This window comes from Macrosteles quadrilineatus, unplaced genomic scaffold (genome assembly GCF_028750875.1).
Source record: "Macrosteles quadrilineatus isolate MER2022 unplaced genomic scaffold, UCM_ALF_1.0 Scaffold_23__1_contigs__length_1887923, whole genome shotgun sequence".
NCBI classification, from domain to species: Eukaryota; Metazoa; Arthropoda; class Insecta; order Hemiptera; family Cicadellidae; genus Macrosteles; species Macrosteles quadrilineatus.
In genome coordinates, this window is record NW_026542616.1 from 1,298,406 (window position 1) to 1,313,123 (window position 14,718).

General features: G+C 32.9%; 2 protein-coding genes across 2 annotated transcripts; one reads left to right on the forward strand and one right to left on the reverse strand.

Moving 5' to 3' along the window:
* Positions 1-43: 43 nt before the first annotated feature.
* Positions 44-8,363, forward strand: LOC129005569 (uncharacterized). Its single transcript, XM_054434482.1, has 5 exons — positions 44-148; positions 1,388-1,649; positions 3,600-3,721; positions 4,006-4,595; positions 8,258-8,363. Exons 1-5 carry the CDS (start codon positions 71-73, stop codon positions 8,346-8,348), a joined length of 1,143 nt encoding a protein of 380 aa, XP_054290457.1. The 5' UTR covers positions 44-70; the 3' UTR covers positions 8,349-8,363.
* A 484-nt stretch (positions 8,364-8,847) lies between these two features.
* Positions 8,848-14,489, reverse strand: LOC129005563 (DNA-directed RNA polymerase III subunit RPC8-like). Its single transcript, XM_054434474.1, has 5 exons — positions 14,058-14,489; positions 12,450-12,633; positions 11,064-11,201; positions 9,806-9,930; positions 8,848-9,005 (listed from the first exon to the last, which is right to left on the reverse strand). Exons 1-5 carry the CDS (start codon positions 14,166-14,168, stop codon positions 8,952-8,954), a joined length of 612 nt encoding a protein of 203 aa, XP_054290449.1. The 5' UTR covers positions 14,169-14,489; the 3' UTR covers positions 8,848-8,951.
* Between the last annotated feature and the right edge of the window lie 229 nt (positions 14,490-14,718).

A 14,718-nucleotide genomic window follows, 5' to 3' on the forward strand; every position in this document is an offset into this window, starting at 1 on the left:
GACTGGAACATCAATTCATCATACTAAAGACACAAGACAAATAAAGGAAACATTTTGAACCGTTTTAGCAATGGATGTTTACCTTGTTGATCACTTTTATAGAAGTAACAATATTTGTTGTGAATTAGTTTGGAAAACCAAACAATATGTAAGTGAATTTATTTCTTAGATTTTTAAGATAAACTTAGCTGTTTGCATTTATAAACTTTTCTCCATAGTTTTTTTCTCCAAGTTAGGTATTAGGTAAATGCTTTACACTTTATCCAAAAAGCTAAGCAAAGCAAAGACAAAGAGCAACTAATGGATGATATGAGAGGGTATAGGGCATCTAAGTTGTTTTAGAATACACAAGACTGTCAAATACCTACCTATTTGGGACTAGGGTCAGAGTGGAGGGCTTGCTTTTATTGGTAAAGGTATTATAAATCACCTCTTAAAAAAAGGATCCATTTATTTACTAGAGGAGTCCAGTGGTCAACCAAAAATATGTAATATATGCCTATGTTGCAGACTTCTCTATTTTCACCCCACACTGTAATACAACATGTGATTGGAATTTCCTCCATTTGTTTTGATTTTCTGTTTATATTTTGTTACCACTAAGTAATGGCAACCAATTAGGCCTCTATTATTTTTTTTATTAATTTTTACTTATTTTTGAGTCTAACATATTTTAGGGTAGACTTTCATAAATGGGGCCAAATACCAACCGAATGAAAATATTGTATCGATTATTAAACATATTGATTATTTCATTCGGTTATTTAGGTTAGGTTAACCTAACTAATTAACCAAAACTTGATACATGGAATAAAATAATCTATCGTTATATTAGTTCGGCTGTTTTTGGCCCCACTTTTAATTGCAGTAATTTATAAAGGGATTCTGCAACCTACAGGAAAATATCTTTCAATCTTTCTAACAATATAAACAATATAAAAAAATTAAATCAAATAAAATATGCATAGATTTTCTCTGTGATGCACATGATGAGCTGAGAAAAAGGGTTTTCAAGAAACATGCTTGCCTAGGATTTTACATTTGATTATACAGATTGTCCATGTAACCTATTTACAACTCAACAACTCATCCTCGTACAATGTCAAATCATCAGCAATAAAAATTACAGTAGGCCAATAAGTTAACTTTAGGGGTTTTTTTACATGTTGTACATAATTAGATCGGTACTTGTACAAATATATATCTACTAAGTTTAGGCCTAGTTTAAAAAAATGATAATTTAACTTAGATGTCTGTATAAAGTAACTTATGATTTGTTACATCACAGACTGTTAACTTAAGGTCTAATCACTTACCGCTGGGCCCCTAAATATAATTTTATGAGTATTTTGTTTGACAATTATTAACAAAAAAAATTGTGTTTCAGATCAACATTCTCCAATATGAATCTCATAGACTCTTCTCACTTCAAATAGAATGTAATCAGCTGCTGGATATTTTTTATGGTTTAAAAGAAGAATTTGGTTTCTTTCTTAAAGAAGGGGTCCACATAAAATATTTAGGGTTGGAAGATGTCTTAGAAAAGGAATATACTAAAGAATTCACTTTGTTTTTAATGAATGTCTGGCAAATTGGTAAACACAAATTTTCTGAAAAAGGGAAGAAAGTTCAATATCTTTGTTACGTAGGTGAGTCAACATAGTTTTTTAATATTTTGTTCATTAGTTATTAGTAAAGTCTTGGAAAGTGTTTTATTTGTTGTTATATTCTATTTGATAAAAATATCTCTAGATTTAATAGAAAAAAATTATTGTTTTGTTAAAAAAAGTAAACGTTATTTTAATTAATTAACTATATTGTTATTAAAATATATATGTACTTTTTGTTAAAATATCTCCATTTCAAAAATAATGTTGTTTCTGTTTTTAATTTGTTTTAAAAGTACCTACAGTTTACTTTAATTATATTATAATTTTACTAGCTGACCCGGCGAACTTCGTATCGCCTAAGTTATAGGTTTCCCCTAAGACAGACCGATGGAAAGAAAGTACCGTTACGTTTAATTTTCAAGATGATCTCGTTCGCATCGCTCAATCACGTCCTGGTTGAAGTTCGTTCTCTACGCTCACTCACCTTTGGGTTGGAGCTCGTTCGCTACGCTCACTCACCTTTAGGTTGGAGCTCGTTCGCTGCGCTCACTTGCCTTCGGGTTAGCTCGTTCGCTACGCTCACTCGCCTCTAGGTTGAAGTTCGTTCGCTACGCTCACTCACCTTTTGGTTGCAAATTAGCTGTTGTCATAAATGTAAAAGAAATAATAGTGCTGCACCCTGTTGGTAATCCTTGTAACTTTAATGCTATTGAACATCATAGAACAGAACCAACTTGTTTAATTGAAACAGCTGTTAAGATTCATTAATTCCATTTCTCATAAGGTTAACATGGGAAACTCCAGAGCCACTGGGGCGGAGCCCTTTTAAGAATTTCGAAACGGGAAATAGTTTACGTCCGATTCGCATACCTACAGAATTTACACACCAAATTTCATAACGATCGGTGAAGTCGTTCCGGAGGAGTTTGCAGACAAACACTGTGACACGAGAATTTTATATATTAGATTATTGCTGTTTGGTAACTTATTTATTAAAGTTAGGTGCTGATGACCAGGTACGCCAGCCACAACAGATGATCATAATGATCATTGTTGTATGTAGTGCAAAGACAGTCATTGTACTCAATTAATCTGTAAATAAAACCACTTATTCATTCATTTATTTAGTAGTATTTTATTATAAGTTACTAAGACCTTGTACTGTACTTGTGTTCTTGTGTAGGCTACATATGTACATATCCTAGTGTTGCATAAGGGCATGTTGTGTGGCTCAATAAATATTTTTTCAAGGACAGAGTTAGCTAGCTTACCTAAAGAGAGAAAGTCCAGTGTCTTTTACAAAAAATATCCCTCCAGCAAAACTCTCAGTCTTTTATTGATATATTACTGAAGTTTTAAGTTCACTAACTTAAGTAACAATCCTGTGGTACCGGTACGGTAATACTTTTTGTGTCTACCACAAACCCCTAATTTTCTGAGAAGAGCTGGCAGATGTCAATCTCTTTTCAAAAGAATCCCCTTAAATCCTTGTGTTGAACATGTTTTAAACCTTGCTCTTATTTTGTTGTACAATGAAAATAAAGGTTTGTATGTCCTCCCAATGATTACATTTTCCGTTTTTTTTTCTTAATCAAATGGACATATTAAATTATTTTTATGGGTTAATTGCTTAGAAAGTAAAAACGGTACTTTGGTATTATGCCGAGGCTGTCATATTTTACAGCAGGGCGGTTATGTTAGGTTGAGTTATCATTTAAATATGTTTGTACGACTTTCCTCGTTTTGTAATGAATCAAACAATACCAGATGAGTCGTACTTTCTATTTATGATAACCCAACCTAACATAAACGCCGCAGTGCGCTATATAAGGGTGGCCACCGTATAATATCAAAGTACCATAGGAACTTCAAACAGTGCTATGACTTATTATAGGCCTAAAACTGTTATTTCCCAAAAAAAGTTATACTTGTTGAGTTTCTTTGGACTTCTTCAATTGTCAATAAGCTATTGATTTTAATACATTTTAGGTAAACTGTTGTCTGAAGTGATACTTTTAATCACCAGCTTTGTGAATGAAGTTATGCATCGTCTGAATTACATGCCTTTCCACTCCGAGTGCACCGCTACAATTCATACAATCTGCAACGAGGTTAGATCAGTTACAATATTGTGTAAGTGTGGGAAGATGTAAGCCTATGACAAGTCTTGTGAAACCCATTTTAACAAGATTATGATCTTAAATTATTATTTTATAAACTATTCAGATAAACGCAGGCTGCTTTAGTTTTCTTTGCAAAATACCTTTTTGCCTAGGAAATTTGAATTTTATTTTAACTTAAAGTCTTGTTTTCTAAGATTTTAGAAAGTTATAATTATATTTTTTTACAGATTTTTTTTACTACTTTTTTTAATTGATTCAAACTTGTATTGCAGATATACGCTGTACTTCAAAGTGACTGCTTGAAGAGTGCAGATGAGTGTTTGCGTCAGTACGTTTATTTGCAGGATGCAATTCCTTTTTTACGAGAACTGAACGGGTTAATCAATAAATACCTTTTACTACCAAAAGTTCATACGCCTAAACAGTTCCTCGATAGAATAATCCTAAAGATTCCTCCTATTGAAGATATTTTGGCAACAGAAGACACCGAGGATACAGAACCATTCAGATTTGTTGTAAACTTGCTCAATGGAAAGCTTCTAGGGGATGAAGTTTTAGATCAAAATACAGATATAAGACCAATAGTGGAGGATGATATAAATTTCAAAAAAAGTATGACTATAGTGAAAACTGTTGACTGGATCTTGCAACAATACAATATCCAAGATATTCCGATGGTTGCTAAACACAGTGAATCAATAAATCGTTACAACACAAACTTGTATAGAAACCACAAACCTCTTGGATATAACACCAGTGATCTGTTTGAGCCATTTGATTTTGGAAAATTAGACTGGATGGGATTATACAGCAGTCAGTTATTGTCTCAGAGAAAGTATAGCCGTAGAGGGAAGAGAAGTGGGTAAGTTGTGCAAAAATAATAAATATGTTTGCTTATCTTTTATACATGTTCCTACACTCATCTCCATTCATACTTGGCTAAAGTACCTACATTTGTATGGTCGCCATTTCGGAATAGAGTATTAAAACATCTTTGTAGGGAATGTACTTCACTAAAAACAAAGTCTTATAGAAAAGACTCGAAACATTTCGTGGTTACAGATAGAAACACATTATGGATAAGTGAAAGTAAACTACTACTAAAAGTTTAGAAAATGTTTTCGTCCTCTCCTTCAATGATTGCCAAAGCTATTAGTTTATGAATGTTTTCTTTGTTACTTTTTGCATATTGCATAATGCAGTAAGTTAATTTTAATAGTTATTTTATCATTGAATTATGAACTCTAATCCTAACTTAAGAGTCGTTACCATACTACCAATTGAGATGGGGCAGAACTGGGTGCATTTTAACCCAAATATGAGCAAGTAATCAAAGTGTAGAATAATGTTAGATGCTTTGTGTAGCTTTGTTACTGACTAGAGTTGTTTCTTTAGAAATGATTAAATGCCCAATGATCAAGGACAACTGGGTCAATTTTGAAAAAAGTATATCTTAAATTCAGTTTTTTATTACTGTACTTATAACGATTTTACAACCTAATTCAACTCTTTACTAAAAGAAAAATATTTAACTATTTTACTACTTTGTGGCTGATAAAATCTACCAACCCCGTCCCATCGTTAACTATTTACAACTATAATTTATTTTTGTAAAAAAATACAACCGACTTCAAACGCTCTAAAAAGAATGAAATAATTTAAATAAAGTAAACTTTTGTATTAGGCAAGCTCACGTATTTTAAGTCGGCGCGGCTCTATGATGATTTTTGATACGAAATTGAAAGAGGGTGTCCATATTGCAGGTGACTATCTTGCATGTATTTTTCATAGTTATGCGTTAAGTGTTATTTTATTACCGTAATCAGAGATCGGCATTATAGTGGTATTAACGAGTATCTTTAAAAAGATTATAACGCATTTAAATGTTTCTAACTTGGAAAAGTAACGTTTTAATACTAAGAAAATATTTCCTTAAATATATAAACAAAACAGTTCAGTATGTTTTTATATAAAACAAACAATTTATTTATAAAACAAACAATATCCAGCTACAATTTATTGATTTTCAAAATACACACACAATATTTAATTTCAATCATATTTTTGCAGTTTGAGCCGCGCCGACTTGAAATACGTGAGCTTGCCTAATACAAAAGTTTACTTTATTTAAATTATTTCATTCTTTTTAGAGCGTTTGAAGTCGGTTGTATTTTTTTACAAAAATAAATTATTTCATAATTTTTAGTGCCTGTAATTTTTTTATATATTAATTACTTGAGGATTTTTGATGAGCAAAACTGTTTGAAACATTCAAAAGTTCCACAGAACAATCATTATTTTAAAACTGCTTGAGTCACCTGTTCAGGTTACATAATCAATGGGTATGAAAATAAACATCTTTAGATATTCCTTAAGAAAGAAAGAGTTGTCCATTACATTAGGCCGAATGAAAAACTAATTGTCTTTTCTAGATACATTGAAATGTCAGACATCATCGTTTCCTGCAATCTGTATACTTCTACACTATAAAAAGAAATACAGTAACGTCTCAAGCCTTTTGGAACAATATGAAAGTTATTCCTCAGCTACCAGCACTAAAAAATCTCTCAAAAGTGGACAATTGGTCGTTAACACCATAGTACCTTTCGTATAGTACCTATGGTAGTATAATAGTACCTTTGGAAAATATTATATGAAAGATTGGTTCAGCTAAAAGTGGTGTAAGTCATGTAGGGGGTTTTGTTTGCTCAAGATATAGCCTAGTCGAAATTGCAAATCATCTTCCTTTAGGACTTTCCGAAGCAGGCATGATAGTATTGATATGTTATAGTAACTGGGTAGAGAATATTAATAAACATTCCACATCTGCAAATGAAATATGTATATGAAAGATTGGTTCAGCTAAAAGTAGTGCAAGACATGTAGGTGGTTTTGTTTGATCAAGATATAATAGCCTAGTCGAAATTGCAAATCATCTTCCTCTAGGACTTTCCGAAGCAGGCATAATAGTATTGATATGATATAGTAACTGGGTAGAGAATATCAATAAACATTCTACATCTGCAAATGCATGTTTAGTAATTAAAATATTTAACACTTTTAAGACAATTGACGACTATGCACTGTCACACTTCTTAGGTCGTGTAAGGAATAATTGCATTTGATTTATATTTAGACCTGTTTTACGAATGCTTTGGTTTTCACAATACACCTTTATTTGTTAATATCATACAGCTATTCACTGAAACATATATGTTTTTGTAAGTCAGAATATTCAATACTAAAAATAGAATTACTGTATACACAAATCGGATCAAACGTTGAAATACACTTTTTATAGTAACCAAAACAAAATGCATTTTTCTCAATGTAATTCATTTAGGTTCCATGGCAAGAAATAGTTTATTGATCAATATGAAGCAACTGTTTCATGAAGATTGTCTTTAGCTTCTTTTTAATGGTTTCAACTAACAGCTGTAGGAATGTTATTATTATTTATTGCCTTCTCTGCACAAATGTAAACAATCTGCACAAATGTAAACAAAATAAATGTTGAATTTTAAGGTTTTCAGAATTTTTCACCAAAACAAATATTACATACTTAAACATAATATATAAGGTACCAAATAGAAACTCTCCTGGTTATTTTGGTGGTGGAACCACACTGATCGGTAAAAGAATCACAGAGAAATTGGTGAACATACATAGAAAAAAAAAAACATCGCCACAGACAAATTGAGAACCTCCTCCTTTTGTTGGTAGTGGGGAAGTCGGTTAAAAATCAGCTAAAACAAACACACATATGTCATCCAAATTTGTAAGTCCTTATCAGGTTTTCCTTTGAATGATTGATTGATTGATTTGAGTCGAGGAAGACCATGTCCTGATGCACATCAGGACATGGGCTTTTTGTGCTCCACGCTTGGTGCGTCAGAACCCGTCAAACCTGAGTTGCTTGATGAACTGCAGCGCCCAAGAGCTCCTCCTGAGGAATGTTTCTGCCCCTTATCATTGTTCCAATAGTGCTTTCCCTTCCCTCATTCAGAGATGTAAAGTCTTATAGTAGATGATCTACTGTCTCCTCGGACTGCTTACATTTCCTACATGCAGTATCTCCATTATAGATCCTAAGCGATGCAGATGCAGTTTCAGGAAGCCATGGCCTGTGACCACTCCTGTGATCTGGCCAGGATATCTTATGCTTTAGATATTATTTCTCGAGCATACATCTTTGGCTTTCATCCTAACTGACCCATGGTTATAAATTAATTGAGCACCAAGGTTGCTGCTATATGCTCAATCTTTCAGCGGAATGTTTACGTCACGTAATAATCAAACCACTTAACACATTGCTCTACCCTGTTCATGGCAGTAAAGAATCGGCTGTAATCAGGTCTGTTTCAATACTGGTAGCCTTTTAAATGAGATTGAAACAATCACAGTCTGATTAGTCTAATGTTCTTTGGGACAACTTAGATCACCAGATCTATTTATACTACAGAAATTATCTTAACAAAAGCAATCATGATTTTGTAATAGTCTAAATCTGGTATTTTGTTCCAGCCCAAACAACACTGGAAGTAGATCTTCAGATGATTTACAACCAATCAAACTTGAAAAACTCCAAACTCCTCTGTTACTTCCTCTGCTATAAACAAACCACAGTTGTCTTGTGTCAACATGGACAATATAGTGTTTCATTATGTTAGTTCATGAGTTCTTCATAAGTTTTGTACTTAACATTTACATTAATAAGTTGTGTTGTAGTGTTTCCTAATCTTGTTCTCTCGATTGGTTTTATTTATAAATGCAAAATGAAATTTGTGTTTTTGTTATGTTTTCTAGAATGTAAACAGTTATATTATATTAATCTAAGCTATGAGAAAATAATATGTTACTTTTGCAGTTTTCAATGTTAACAGTTAAGGATTTTTGCATTAAAGTTAAGTTGGTACAACAGGTTTTGTTATTCTTTCACACCTAAATGTAACAAAACCCCATTATTTGAAACTTACACTTTTTACAAACCCATACTTTGGTCAGTGATATTTTGCAGTTTTCAGAATTTTTAAGGGTACCGTAATAGAATATGAAAATGATTTTAACTTTTTGAATTACCCTTAGTCTTAGTATTGCTTGTTTTTTCACTTATTTAGGATTTATATAAAAAGGCTAAATTTAATATGATTCACCAGGCACTTAAGTTTTAGAATATATTTACAAGAGTATATACAGTGTACAGCTGAGTTACAACAATTCACGCTCCGTCCCACCAGGAGAGAACTCCAAGGCCTGGCTCGTTAATTGTTGCCTGCAACAAAGAATTACGGTCCGAGGTTAGTCTCACTGTAGAATGACAGGCTACACAACACTGAATAAAACGAGAAACGGAGTAGTATTATTTGGTATCATAACAAAATAGTTAATTTGTACAATATAAAACTTACCCTAACATAAGAGAAAAATATTTAATCAACTTATAAGCCCACTCAAACCAACCTAACACATGAAAACAGGCTTCTACAAATTTTACATTAGGATTCGAGGACTACTGTTAGTGAAAAAAGTCAATGGTGATACATATCAATAAGTATTTTTTCATTTAGTCAGCAATTGTTATGGAATTGTAGAGTGAGGAATCGCACACAGTGGTTTTGATTGTGTGAAAACAATATTAACTTTGTTTGCACATCAGCCATAAACGCCAAACGGGTACTTTCAACTTCAAAGTTAAGCTGTAACAGTTAGAACTGTCTGTGAGTCAAAAGAAGGCATCCTGCATAACTATTCAGACCAGCCAACTTTCAGTCTATAGTTAATTTTAAATCTAAACAAAACAAAGGAAGAGTGATACCATGCCTTCCTCTAATACAAGGCCGTGGCGAGACCAAAGTGACAAAGTCGCAGACCCAGCCTAACTAAACAACTGTTAGCACTAGGCCTATTTCATAATGGAGTGTATGTGTAATGTTTTGTTTATGTTCACATATTTGTTATTACTGCAGCTACCATGGCAATAGACTGGCCGGAACCACATTGTTACACAGCAAAGCCGGCATTGTTTATAGGAGGCTATGCTTAATTTACAAAGCGGTACGCAGTTTGACTCACCGTGATGGAGTATGGAACCTTAGGCTCAGTATTAATGGTGTCTGGGAGTTCAGGATTGTCGGGACATTGAACTGGAGAAGTCTCCACAAACAGTTCTGAAGTCACACGGAATTTCAACTTCTCTCCTGTAAAAATTCAGTAATAATCTTATTACGGAGTAAACAAAAAATAAGAGTAAAGTGTATAAGCCTTTTACTCTTATGCGAGCAACTCAGTTTTCATAATTTGTCAGGTTACCAGGTTGTGATCAGTATATATTGTTTAATGCAACAATGTAGGCAGTAGCTTATAGTTAGAATAACAATTCTAACTAAAAGAAATTGCTGGGAAGAAATTGTGAAATTTTGTGTTTTTAGGGTCATGTATTCCATTATAAGTGCATGAACTGCTTCAATGTAAATGGTGTAAACTGTATTGAAGCATGTAAATAAAATAAAATAGTTGGGCGTACAATAGGTCGTGGTTCTCACCTTGGTACTAAACCGGTTTGATAGGAAAAGTCACAAATTTAGATTAAAATTTTTGGGCTTTCAAAAAAATGTTCCTGGCATCAGCTAGAAACAAAACTAAGCAAGGCATCTCACCCGTAGGCTGTACACACTCCAGTACTTGAGTTAGCTCAAGTCTAATTTTGTTCTTCCTCATCTCAAATAGTGGTAATAAAATCAATGGCTTAACACAACATTCACTTAGGAAATATATAGGTACTGTAGGCTATCTTTGAGAAAATCTATGAGTTCACCTTCCATTTACTTCGTGTCCTTAAAGATGTTTATTATTATTCAATAACTATGCTTTGAAAGTTGTATCATTGACTGAAGGATAGACATTTTATCTAAAAGGGCCAGCTTCAACCAAGTTGTCATTCAAATAGAAGATAGTTTAATGAGCCTTTTCCTCTCAAAGAGTGTACTCCAGTATAAATTATATTTTTGATACTTCTGATAATATTGTTGTGATGTAAAAGGTGTTTGTTTCAGTTAATAAAATTTAGCATTTCAGTTTGGCTTCTGTAAAAAGTCAATGCTACGGCAGAAATCAGTAATTGACAGCACATTATGTCGTTGGCTCAATTGACTTACATTAATGTTTATTCTAAATTGGCTACATTTTAAACATGGAAATACCGTACAATCTCTCCTCTCTGTAGTCAAAGGATGCTCATGCTCAAAACCAATTAACAGGTAAATATGACTTGTATGAAAAAGCTAATGCCAAACATGTGACAAATGAACGTAAAACAAAACTGTTAGGTTACCTGGATCCATAAATAGATCGTGCTTGTCTCCGTCATTGTCAAACTCCCACACCCAAACCTGCTCCGTCTCATCAAACCTCGACGGATGTTGGAGGTTGCTTGGCGGAATCAGTATGTCGTCGAAGAATCCCAACGTCACTAGGTAGAAAAATATTACTTACAACAGTTCTGCTTTTGTAAAGACAAACAAATTATTGGTTCTCTCCAACAAATAGTAGGCTAATAAAATTAAAAATAATCTTTTGGTAGTTTTTTTATGTAGCAAAAGCTCGTCACTATGATGAATTGGATAGGAATCAAAGTGGGGCTGCTTACAATTAGTTTACAAATTACTTTTTAGACCTTTTCTAATACATGTTGCATGTTGGTTTAAGTTAAACATTTATTGCCGCAATAAATTTACCATGGGCTGTTTCAGAGATTAAATTAAAAGCCTTCTTAACTATTCTTATCATAATCTTGGCAGAATGAATTAAGGATTCAGATTTTAGTAGGCCTATACGTTGACAGTAGAACTCGCCTGCTTTATGGTAATAACACACAGAAGACCCCCAAAGTATGTGTTGTTGGCTATAGTCAATGGCGGAAGCTGGGAGAAATTAACAGCCAGAACCAAATATCAGAAGTGTTGAAACAAAAATTACATAGGCTATTGAGATGTAACAAAAAAACTGATCCATTATACTGTACTGTATTCCATGTTTGCCAGTGCAGTGTACAGGTCTTCCTCATGCTAAAATAGTCATGCTAAAAATATACAAATAACAACGAAATAACATGTTTATTGTCGTACATGTAAACTGTCCTCGCAACCCTAATGAAATCGCAATACTTAGTAGGTACATTAATACTTATTTCAGTAGGCTAACTTTAAAATGTATGTCTTTTAAGCCTTAATTGACTTTAATAATTTTGACTTAAATGCCTGTTTCCATGTGGTCTCATGTTGGTACCTAACATTTTAGAGTGCCAGTTTTGACTAGGTGATTCCTCATTTTGGTAGTTTTTACTACTGTAGTTGCACTTAACACTAGGGTTAAAACACTAGCCTAGATGAAACATGGTTTATAGATGCAAATTTTTATTTCCAGTTAAAAATTCTTTTAAGTTGATAAAATTGCACAAAGTACAAAACAACAAAATTCTCTAAAACCTTAAAGATATATGACAGAAACATACCTCAAGCTAGCTGTTACAAAAAAAAAATAAATAAATCTACGAGTACGGTATAAAAATGTAGGTTTAATTTTATTTAATCTGACTTTGGTGGTTAAGTTAAACTGCTTGAAAGAGATACAATTTTCAGAAGTATTTTTACATTTTGATACTATGGATTCACTCTTAAAATTAAGCAAAAGTATCAAAAGTATTAAAATACTTCATTACCTTGAACACCATCTTTTGTACAACTTCGAATCTTTCCAATGATGATTTCATCAATAAAAGGGCGAAAAACCACAAATCGAAATTCTACTTTTGTGTGTGCTGCGCCATCACCAGGAAATATGTATGAATCCTCCAAACGCTGAATATCAAATAATGTAATGCATAGTCCAACTTTGGGAACAACCTAAAAAACAAATAAATTAGGTATAAATTTTTTCGTCATTACAATGTGAACTGCACTAATAATGCAAAGCCCAATCAAGGCCACACTAAATTGTGGCCTTGGCCCAAAGCAATAACTTAGCACTAAATTATTAAGGCAGTCCTATAGTACAAACTCTTTTAAGGTAAAATACCCGGGCCGTAGCAAACCTGCAGACTAAGTGAATTTCCATTAGCCTGATTGGATTTACATTAAAACGCTTCCTTAAAAATATCACATTTATTCCCTATTTAAATTGAATTAATTAATTTAACGAGCAGGCCTACTTAGGTTTTCTGCAACAGGGAGGGTAAAAAAAGGGTTTTTTTAATGTTAATAGTTTAAGAAATGAATGTAGGGTACCGAAATTATTTTTCAAATTCGATCAAAATACCTATGTTCATAAACAAGCAAACGGGTGTACACTTCTATATCTGTTGGCACAAACAACCGAATGAGTAGGCCTAATATAGATTATTTGATTGTTTAATTCGATATATCGTTTGGTTAGTTAGCTTAGATTAACCTTACCTAACTAACCAAACAATATATCAAACAATTGATACATCGATCGATATTTTCATTCAGTTGTTTGTGCCAACAGATATGGAAGTGTACCCAAGCAAACTACAACAGATGACTCTCCATGAGAATAACATGCGAATTTTAAATTTACAATTTTTTGGACTTTTCTCCGTAATCATTAGGCGCACAATAATGCTCAATACAATACCTATACTAAATCATTTGTTTTTTAAGGCTACAAAATGGGGATTTTGTGTTTATAGGGTCAAAAGTGGGAAAAACATATTTTTACCCCATAAAACCCCGTTCCGTTCCTATATTCCAATCATGCTGGTTTGCGAACTCGTCCAAATAAATGTAGGTTTACACATTTTTACCAAATTTCATCAATATCGAATCATTTTTGCTCTGCGGAACTGTAATAACTTAAGCAACTAACTTAAGTTAAATTTATTATGACTTTGAGAGGTTTTCTCTAAAGATAACTTATGGCTAGGGCCCTATGATTGTCATTCCAGCACCCCATCACTAATCAAGTCCTGACTACAGTGTTTCCATTCTCGGGATTATTATCCCAAAAACGGGATTTTTAGGCCTCGAGCGGGATTAAAACGGGATGCAGGATAAAACGGGATTTTCAGCTAAGATGTAGCCTATATTTTAATTTTTTTTAGCAAAAGATAATAGCAATGTTTAAACAACTATTTAAACATGGTACGTCAAACTCTCGCGATTGAACAAAAAAAACATGTGGGATAAAACGGGATTTTCCAACATTCAAAAGCGGGATTAAACGGGATTTCTCGACCCGGAAAGCGGTATTATTTTTACACTGCCTGACTATTTGTAGAACAACTTAAGCTTATCTAATTGTCCCTTACCTTGTTCGCAAGCTTTGAGTTGAGGTGATCTGTAACTGAAACTTTGAGCTTTTTATCGAAGACTGCAGGAGAAGTCCTGACAACATCTTTAAATTCGGATAAAATGAACATTTCTGATAATGTTATAGCTAGACCTCGGTTTAGTTTCAGTACCGTACCGTACTACTTAGCCAATAGCCGCAAAAAGATGTGCAACAAAATATAGTTAAAATAAATTAGCCAGTAGTTTTTATTTTATTTTATTTTTTTTTTTAATAGCCTAACTCAGGCAAAAGGCCTAGGCTAGGCTTAACCTAAAATTTTATAATTGCTTGAAACAAAACATGCTGGAATAGGAATCGTGTTCAGTAGGCCTGATTACAAATGGAGAAATAAACCTATTCACAAGTCTAAATTAAAGTCAATACTGTAATTAATTATTATCATAAGACATTGAATAACTATTGTTCATCACTATTTCAAACTTCAAACTTCCATATCACTTAGTTAAAATTGTATTTTAAAACTAAAAGAATGAGGATGAGGTTGAGGTTATGTTTATAGATTCGATTCGATATCCAACGTATTCAACAAGAACAAACAAAAACAATCTAATAAAGTAATCTAGTTAAACATAGAGTAACGCTTTATAATAGTATTTCTACAAATGTATATTACATTA

Excerpts from the sequence above, each read along its gene's own strand:
- LOC129005569 (XM_054434482.1), top strand. The coding sequence starts at position 71 with ATGGATGTTTACCTTGTTGATCACTTTTATAGAAGTAACAATATTTGT. Across the intron at positions 149-1,387 it reads TTTGGAAAACCAAACAATAT|ATCAACATTCTCCAATATGA; the intron begins GTAAGTGAATTT and ends ATTGTGTTTCAG. Across the intron at positions 1,650-3,599 it reads TCAATATCTTTGTTACGTAG|GTAAACTGTTGTCTGAAGTG; the intron begins GTGAGTCAACAT and ends AATACATTTTAG.
- LOC129005563 (XM_054434474.1), bottom strand. The coding sequence starts at position 14,168 with ATGTTCATTTTATCCGAATTTAAAGATGTTGTCAGGACTTCTCCTGCA. Across the intron at positions 12,634-14,057 it reads ACTCAAAGCTTGCGAACAAG|GTTGTTCCCAAAGTTGGACT; the intron begins GTAAGGGACAAT and ends TTTGTTTTTTAG. Across the intron at positions 11,202-12,449 it reads TACAAAAGATGGTGTTCAAG|TGACGTTGGGATTCTTCGAC; the intron begins GTAATGAAGTAT and ends TTTTCTACCTAG.